Here is a 9519-nt window from a genome sequence, read left to right as displayed (position 1 = left end):
TTTTTGCACTTGTTGATTCCACATCATGACGTTGTTGTTGTTGTTGTTGTTGTTGTCGTGGATCTGCGGTATCTCTTCTTCTTGCTGTTGCTCAGTAGCTTCACGATCTTCTTGTCCCTCTAGCATCATCGTCTCAAGCTCCTCAGCAAACCCGGTAAAATCAGCCTCTTTATGCACTAATTGGTTCGGTAGGATGTTGTTGGTGTTCTCCGCCGCCACCTGAGGCTGAGGCTGAAGTTGATATTGCGAATGAGGCCGAGGCTGAGTCTGAGTTTGAGGAACATGGTTAATGCGTTTGTCCACTTTCGTCTTTGTCTTGTCTCGGATCATACACAAGGCCCAATCTTGGAAGCCCTTGCCAACTCCGTGAAGAGAATACTCGGTCATGCGCCAATNTCGTGGATCTGCCCCAGAGGAATCATCGGTATCTCTTCTTCTTGTTGTTGTTCAGTAATGTCACGATCTTCTTGTCCCTCTAGCATTATCGTCTCAAGTTCATCAGCAAAACTGGTTAAATCAGCTTCTTTTTGCACTTGTTGATTCCACATCATGACGTTGTTGTTGTTGTTGTCGTGGATCTGCGGTATCTCTTCTTCTTGCTGTTGTTCAGTAGCTTCACGATCTTCTTGTCCCTCTAGCATCATCGTCTCAAGCTCCTCAGCAAACCCGGTAAAATCAGCCTCTTTATGCACTAATTGGTTCGGTAGGATGTTGTTGGTGTTCTCCGCCGCCACCTGAGGCTGAGGCTGAAGTTGATATTGCGAATGAGGCCGAGGCTGAGTCTGAGTTTGAGGAACATGGTTAATGCGTTTGTCCACTTTCGTCTTTGTCTTGTCTCGGATCATACACAAGGCCCAATCTTGGAAGCCCTTGCCAACTCCGTGAAGAGAATACTCGGTCATGCGCCAATCGGTCTTCTTCTTTTCTCCATTCACTATGGTGTGGTACGTAAGAGGCGTCTTGTAACCAATGATTTTATTTCCGTCCTTGATATCTTCTTTCCTGACGCCGCTTCTCCAAAAGCCAGCTTTGCTTCCTCCTCTTCGTGGTACACTCCGGCTTGATCTCTTGTCACGAAATTTTGGAACAAAGTAGTACCATTCCTTCTTCTTGAAAAGACGATTGCTTACGTGAGGAAGAAGCCACGGCTCGGCTTGGTAGACGTCCATAGTTGTTATCTCGACACTGCTCTGCTTCCTCTCCACCATGTTGCGAAGGAGATACCTCACCAGCCCTAGATCATTGGGAACAAAACGTGATCCAACCAGATGATGATACGGTTTCCCCATATCGTGGATTCGAATAAGACCTAAGGTATATTAAATTCCTAGGTTAGTTTTCTTTCTCTCTCCCTCAAATCTTTTGTTGTAACGAGTTTTGAAGTAGGAGGATGCTGCTATAGATTATATATATATAGACCACATTATGGGCCTTATACGGAAATTCTATTTGTCGGTGATAAGTGGAATTAATCAAACATTGTAATGATATTATCTGATTATCTGATTTTTTGAGAACTGAGATATATATGTACGTAGATGAAGTTAGTATCTAGAAGATATCAGGATTAAAGTCGATAAAAAGGAAAAAAGAAAGAAAGATATGAGATACATGCATGCATGAAGAGTATAGGGCTTAGAACAAATAATATACACGCGCGTACGAGGCCAAAAGGGTTACTAGGAACTCGGAATAGATTCTAGACGTATCTACTAGCAACTATTTTATGCATTGTTATCTTTTTTTTTTATATATATATATATATATATTTTTTTTTTTTTTGTATAACTGTGAATTTTTCATTAATGAAAATAATTGTAGCCATTACAATAGCTTAGATTACAAAAGATACTTCTTGCACAAAAAAAATAAAACAAGAATGTATCTATTAGCAACTAGACTCTATATAAATTTGAGCCAGCTTTCCATGAATTTCTTAAACTTCTTCCGGTGGTTCTTTGCCAGATTGGCATCACGTACTTGTCTATCTAGCATTTTGAATAAGACATGAGCAGGTGTAGCGACTCTGTGGTACCTGTTATTCTTCTCAATCCAAATTGTTATCTTATATTAATATCATTAAAATTTGTTATATATATAACTAAAACAGTTTCTGATTGACACACAAGGATTAAGTTAGTGAAACGAAATCTTGGCTTCTTTTCTTTTTCTTAAAAATTTCTTAAGACTATTTTCTAAAAAAAAGTAATTATTAATTTAGTTAAACATTACAGGCAACGCAAGCTCTGTTTTTTGTTTTTTTTTTGTCCCTGTCTAGTGAGCGAAAACAGCAGGTCCCGACCCGATGGTCTAGGTGGGAGGTTGATGAACAGTTGGGCTATAAAGGAACATACATTTTATAAAAATTAGGAAACAGAATGAACATTGTTATATTAATATACATATATATATATATATATGCATATATAGAGGCAAATTAATGAGATTATGCCACCAAAACTATTATTAGAAACAGAACTAATAAGAAATGAAGAAATAAAAAATGTAATTTTCGAGATGTTTATGATATCAAGACCACCAAGGAGCTTTATCCGTCGTCTGACAGATGATTCCTGAGTGCTCACACTCTTCTACTCAATGTACAGAAGAAGGATGGCGACTTTACAACCGATAGGGTCAGATTATTATATGATCGTTACGTTGCAAAAACACCAAAGAATAAAGAACCCGTTAGAGGGTGGTAGAGAACGCCATTGATGAGCCTTTCGAAAGCTTGCTTCAAAGTATTATGGGTTTTTTGATAATATGGAGATGTGTGACAAGTGGAGACTACAAATCAGGTAAAGCTGTACAGTGACCATGCTCCGGGCGTAGGCGTATATTTATTTCTCTACATCTATAAAAATAGATTTTAAATTCAAGGATCAAAAGTGGACCTAATCCGAATACAACAGTTTATATACATCACCTCATAGAATTATCCATACGTGACAGACTATTCAGATCCATTTGATTACTGTAAGTTCTATCACATTGTAACTGTACCATTTTTTTAATAATCAACTTGGATATTATAATTTGATTAGTGTAGTTATTATTTAATGAGGGGAAAGATGTAATTAATTAACAAAAGGAAAATAAGCCAAACTTTGCGCCGCACATTATTCGTTTGGGAACACCAATCATGTGCCGCATTTACGTAACTACGTTCATTATTGTTAATCAAGTTATAAAACAAATCTTCGGAAGTTTCCCTTACGTAGCCTTTATATTAACTTTAAGCGTCGAAATATATAATAAACCTTTGTTTGATTAACACTATCTCTTTATATACTGGAGAACCCCCTTATTAATCATCTTCTTAATTTATCTGCAAACTCTATCCATCATGAGAGAGATGGTGAAGCTTCCCGGACACCTTCATCTTGTACTCACTAGAGCAATATTTTCCGAAGCTTGTTTTGACTGCGGTGACGATATAGTTGCGTTAAATGGTTACTATTGCAAGATTTGTAATGTGTGGTGGCACAAAAAAATGCATGCCGAATACACTAGAGATCAGCCACCCATGTCACCTAAACCATGTGCTCAAGCTTCTCATAGACGGGGCACCTGCTTACACCGACGGTAAATGTTATTTCTGTCGACAAGATCTGAAAAAAGTTGTATATCATTGTTTTACGTGCAATTTCACTCTGGATCTGAGATGTGCGATATCTCCAAAGCAAGTAACGATTGATGAATCCAAGTGCCACAGCCATCCACTCACCCTCATGGCGAGACAAGTTTCTTTCTTATGCAATGTTTGTGGTACGCATAGTGAGCGTAACCCTTATGTATGTACTGCCTGCTCTTTCATGGTCCATGGAGATTGCATGGATAGACCCCATGTCATAAACATCAATCGTCACGATCATCGCATTTCCCACACTTATTCTCTTTGTTTTGGGAATATGATATGTAGAGTTTGTCGTCTGGATGTTGATTGGATGTATGGAGCCTATTCTTGCTCAAAGTGTCCTGAGTTTGTGGTGCATTCTAAATGCGCAACAAGCCAAGAAGTATGGGATGGTAAGGAACTCCAAGGAGTACCTGAAGAGGAGGAAGATGAGCCAATGTTCAAAGTGATTGAAGAGAATGTGATTAATCATCAGATGCATCCCTCTCATAATCTAAGACTCACTGCAGATGGTGTAAGATGTCAACTATGTGACGGTTCCGTTTATTCTGCCAAGTTATATAGCTGCATGGAATGTGACTACGTTCTTCATGAAACATGCGCTTATCTTCCTTGTAAGAAACGAAATGGGTTAAGTAGGTCTCGCATTTCACTTAAAAAGGGGCCTGATGATGGTCAGTACTTTAAGTGTCGAGCCTGTAAACAACTGTCAACAGGCTACAGGTATGTATTTGGAGATGGAAACATATTGGAACTAGATCTGAGATGTGCCGCAGTTGATTGGTCGTGTGACCATGAGAGCCATCCCCATACCTTATTTCTTACCAACTTAGCCAAGGACACTTGTGGAGCTTGTGGCAACAAGAAAGACTATGTGTTGCGTTGTGTTGAATGTAAGTATAACTTGTGTTACAAGTGTGCTAATTATCCAAAGAAGATAATGCACATGTGCGATGACCACCAACTGGTGTTGAGCTTTGGGGATAAGGAGCAGCATGGGGAATACTGGTGTACGGTATGCGAAACAAAATTTGATCCAAAAGAATGGTTTTATGAATGTGAAAAGTGTGGGATCGTTTGTCATATTCAGTGCGTTTTTGGAGACTTTGCAAATGTCAAACCTGTTGGACTCTTGTGCGGGAACAAAAGTGGAGTGATTCGCAACAAGAGTGTCGACACACGACCACATTGCCACTATTGTGGGATTCGTTGCCTGGTTCCTTTTATTTATAGAGTTTCCGAGCATTACTTTTGTTCTTTTGGTTGCTTAGAACCTAAGTCAGAGTACATGGAAGCTATGAAGGCCGAAGCCGCTCGTAAGAGGCGACTTGAAGAAGATCTACAAGAAAAAACAGAAAAAAGTGTTCACTCTAAAACGGGAGTATCTTAGATCTCGTAACCCTGTTCGTAGAATTGATCGTAAAAAAACTTTCTTTATTTAGATTGTAAAAGGGTAATAGTAAATTAGTAATACAATGTGTTTTATCAACCATCTAGATTGTTTTCTTCACATTTTTGAATGAATTCATCTATATGAGTGCACATTAATACAAGGTCAAAATAAACGAGCATTACATTATCTTGTTACAAATAGTAACCAATATTTTTGTCGGAACGCTAGCCGCTTTGGGCCTAATTTGGGTTATATTATTTGGGCTCGATGAGAAATAAAACCTAATCCTAATCCTATTGCTCTCTTTGACTTTTCAAAATTCAAAATCAAAATCTTAGGTTCGACCAAACTAAACTGCCAATTTTAATTTCGTGTCTGGTTTGGTTTACTTTCAAAGTGGTTTTGTCTTGGACTTGTGTGGTTTGATTTTATTTTTACCAGAGAGAGAGAGAGAGAGCTGTAACTAAAACAAAAGAGGGAGCGGTCAAAAGTCAAAACCAGTGGACGACGACGACTTCTTATCACTTAAACAAACATCGTCTCCATCATCTTCTTCAATTCTTCAACATCAAAAATAATCCAAATTGGGATCAAAACCATGGCTTCTCACTCTTCGACGCTCCTCTCTTCTCCTACCTTCGCTCCTTTCTCCTCTCATCGTCTCCATCATTCTCCCAATCTCTCTACTCTCCGCTTCTCCAATCCAATCAGGAGCAACAAACCAAATCTCGCCTTGCGATGTTCAGTCTCGATTGAGAAAGAAGTCCCCGAAACTGAACGACCCTTTACTTTCCTTAGGGATTCTGATGACTCCTCTCAATCTTCTTCTTCTTCTTCTTCCGTCAGGGCTCGTTTCGAGAATATGATTAGGTCTGCTCAAGACAGTGTTTGTGAGGCCATTGAAGCTATTGAAGGCGGTCCTAAGTTTAAAGAAGATGTTTGGTCTCGACCTGGTGGAGGCGGTGGGATCAGTCGTGTTTTGCAGGATGGTAATGTCTTTGAGAAAGCTGGTGTTAATGTCTCTGTCGTTTACGGTGTTATGCCTCCTGAAGCTTATAGAGCTGCAAAGGGCTCAGCTTCTGATCAGAAACCTGGTCCAGTTCCCTTCTTCGCCGCTGGAGTTAGCTCTGTAATGATTCCCATTCCCCTCCCTTCAATTTTACAACTTTTTGGGTTTTCTTTATCATGTTTCCTCATTACAATGTATGTGGGATTTATAGGTTTTGCATCCCAAGAACCCTTTTGCCCCAACTCTGCATTTCAATTATCGTTATTTCGAGACAGATGCTCCAAAGGGTACATAAGCTAATTTCTAAGTGAGATTTTTGTAAAGTTGTTATCTTTTTTTGCTTGGACAACATCATTGAGTTGTCAGTTTTTTCAATGCTCAGATGTTCCTGGAGCTCCGAGGCAATGGTGGTTTGGTGGTGGCACTGATTTCACTCCTGCTTATATCTTTGAAGAAGATGTCAAGCATTTCCATTCGGTACTAAGCTTTTTATTCCCTTGTTCTAAAGATATGAGCTTTGTGATTGATCATGGAGTTGCTTATATGTATATAAATTTGTCTTTCATGTTGCAGATTCAAAAGCAAGCATGTGACAAATTCGACCCTTCCTTCTATCCCCGATTCAAGAAGTGGTGTGATGACTACTTTTACATCCAGGTGTGTGTTGTGCTTTGTGACACTTTAAGTTTAAAGGCCTTAGTTCTGAAAATGTGTTTAGGGATGTTATTAAATAATCGGAAAGGGTAGGAACAGCTCAGAGACTTTTTGATAAGCCCCTATTGTTTTTGTGAGAGGCCTTTGAAAGATGTTATAGAACTCTTTGATCTTTGCTTGCAGCACCGTGATGAGAGACGAGGACTTGGAGGGATATTTTTTGATGATCTTAATGACTATGATCAGGAAATGCTTCTCTCATTTTCCACTGGTAAATGGACTAACTATATCAATCCTTAATGTTTCAACAAACGGTTATTACGATGAGGTTAGTTTCTTGGTAGACTGATGTTGTAATTGTGCTGCTCACAGAATGTGCAAACTCAGTGGTACCGGCTTATATACCTATAGTAGAGAAAAGGAAAGACATGGAATTCACAGAGCAGCACAAAGCATGGCAACAGTTGCGAAGAGGGCGATATGTCGAATTCAACTTGGTATTATAGTCAGCAGACACTAGCTTTTTCTCTGCTTTCATCTCCTATCTTTGCTATGAAGCTTGTTCGCTAATGTATGTGTGGTAATGATGGAAAGGTATATGATCGTGGAACAACATTTGGTCTGAAGACAGGAGGACGAATAGAGAGCATTCTCGTTTCTCTTCCGCTTTCAGCAAGATGGGAATATGATCATGTAAGTTCCTTTTCCCATGAATGTGAAAGACACCAATTCTTAATTTATTAGAATACCAATCACAATGTGGTAATGGTGATTGTGAGTGCAGAAACCGGAAGAGGGCACCGAAGAGTGGAAGCTATTGGATGCTTGTATCAACCCCAAGGAGTGGATCTAGATTCTATAGGCTGTGTTTCATTGTTTGAGAAGAGTGCGTTTATTTCCATTGTTTCTTGTAAGTTTTGAGCAACTTTAGAGGATTAGATTACTGAAGAGGATAAGGGAAAGAGTAAGGTGCTATGTATGTGTTAACTTGCGTCTGAAACAGTGGCAATGAAGACAACACTTAAATAAGGTGCTAAGAAGATTTAAAATAAAATCTGTGAGAAAATAAAATTTTAAAACCGAAAAAGTCAAAATCTGTGAGAAAAAGTAAAAACCGAAAAAGTCAAAATTTGAAAAGGTAAAAAATTAGCAATATAATATTAAATTTACAATAATGTTGTGGAAAACAAGATGGATTTGTGAAATTTTTAATGACTAAATCAAATGACGGGATCCAAAATAATGTTAGTTTTTTTTTTAATTTTATAAATATTAAATTATTCAAAAGTTTCAAAATAAAATCTGTGAGAAAAGAAAATTTTAAAACCATGGAAAGAAGAATCAAAAGTTATTAAAACAATTTTAACAAGTAAAAAAAATAGTATTATTTTAGTATAATACTAAATTTACACACTGATGTAAAAACAAGTTGGATTTGTAGAATCTCTAACAATCAATGACTAGAGAGTATTTTACAATTTATTGGATTTTAATTTATAAAGAATATTGAAGATTTCAACAAAAGTGAATAAATGAAGAGAGATTTTTAAAGATTGCTAGAGAGTATTCTATAGTTTTGTTGATTATAAATGTTATTAGTTTGTGATTTAAAAAGAGTTTTAATGACTTTAAATGCTACATAGAATATGTTGTTATTCAATCAAGATTTTTCTAAGTTTGATGTTATTAGATTGTGATTTGTAAAAAATCATCTAAAAAATCTTAATAAATATGGTGTTATTGGATTAAGAATTTTATAAAGTCATTAAAAGTTTTGTGTTATATATTCAACTAAAACAAAAAAATCTATGATTGTTAATGAATTTAATTTTTGTGTTATTGATTTATGATTTTATGCAATTTCTTCACAAAATAAAATCATAAAAAGTATGATTAAAATATTGAGATTGTTTGGGAGAATCTACAAGATTATAGAAAAACAAATCAAAAAGATTAGAGAAAACTCTCTAATAATTCTTTTTAATATTTTATTTATTCACTTTATATGATTTTATTGAAGTCATCAAAATTCTTTTAAGTCATATGACGGGATCCAAAATCAGATTAGTTCTAGCATCATTTTATAAATATAGCATTATATAAATATAGACAAAAAGTTTTTTAAATAAATTTTAAAAATTTTAAAAAATTAGTAATAAAACTAAATCTACAAAATGATGTGAAAACAAGTTGAATTTGTGGAATCTCTAACGATCATTGACTAAGTCAAATGACGGGATCCAAATCCGTTTAGTTCTCGCGTCATTTTATAAATATAGCATTATTACAAAAAAAAATCTTAAAATCATGAGAAAAATCAATTTTAATACCGTGAAAAACAAATCAATAGTTTTTTTAAAAATAAACAATTAAAGGAATTAATAATAATACTATATCTATATAATGATGTGAAAAAAACTTTTTACTAAGCGAATCAATTTATTATCAATAATATTATATCTATATAGACTAACAATATATGAATGAGCCAGCCAGAGATTGCATCTAAGATTTATTTGCGTTCAGAAAAAAAAAACAAAGATTGGACCTCAAATCAAAGAGACTATTCTATTTTTCAAAGCAAGTTAGGCTTCACTTAGAAAATCCAAAGTTGCGAGGTAAAAAAATATAGGAATTGTGGCGAATAGGTTGAAGAAGCAACAAACCTGCATAATGTCGTGACAACAGTGCGTATGATGTTGCTTGATGCATCCATGGTTTGCGTCACAACCTCGGATTCGGTAATCGGTACGTACTGCGGGTGAGATTCTCCATGATTTGCCAGAGATCAAGAAACGCAAAAAAAAAAAAAAAAAAAAAAAA

At 36.3% G+C, this 9519-nt stretch overlaps 2 protein-coding genes across 2 annotated transcripts; one reads left to right on the top strand and one right to left on the bottom strand.

The window, feature by feature from the left end:
* Window positions 384-1289, bottom strand: LOC104778544 (NAC domain-containing protein 6-like). The gene has a single exon (XM_010503001.1). It carries the CDS (start codon window positions 1287-1289, stop codon window positions 384-386), a length of 906 nt encoding a protein of 301 aa, XP_010501303.1.
* On the top strand, window positions 5556-7725 carry LOC104760854 (coproporphyrinogen-III oxidase 1, chloroplastic). Its single transcript, XM_010483839.2, has 8 exons — window positions 5556-6162; window positions 6254-6329; window positions 6425-6519; window positions 6616-6699; window positions 6880-6967; window positions 7069-7193; window positions 7291-7389; window positions 7481-7725. Exons 1-8 carry the CDS (start codon window positions 5632-5634, stop codon window positions 7547-7549), a joined length of 1167 nt encoding a protein of 388 aa, XP_010482141.1. The 5' UTR covers window positions 5556-5631; the 3' UTR covers window positions 7550-7725.

Source organism: Camelina sativa, chromosome 3, assembly GCF_000633955.1.
Source record: "Camelina sativa cultivar DH55 chromosome 3, Cs, whole genome shotgun sequence".
Classification (NCBI taxonomy): Eukaryota; Viridiplantae; Streptophyta; class Magnoliopsida; order Brassicales; family Brassicaceae; genus Camelina; species Camelina sativa.
This window is presented reverse-complemented; position numbering and strand designations above follow the sequence as displayed.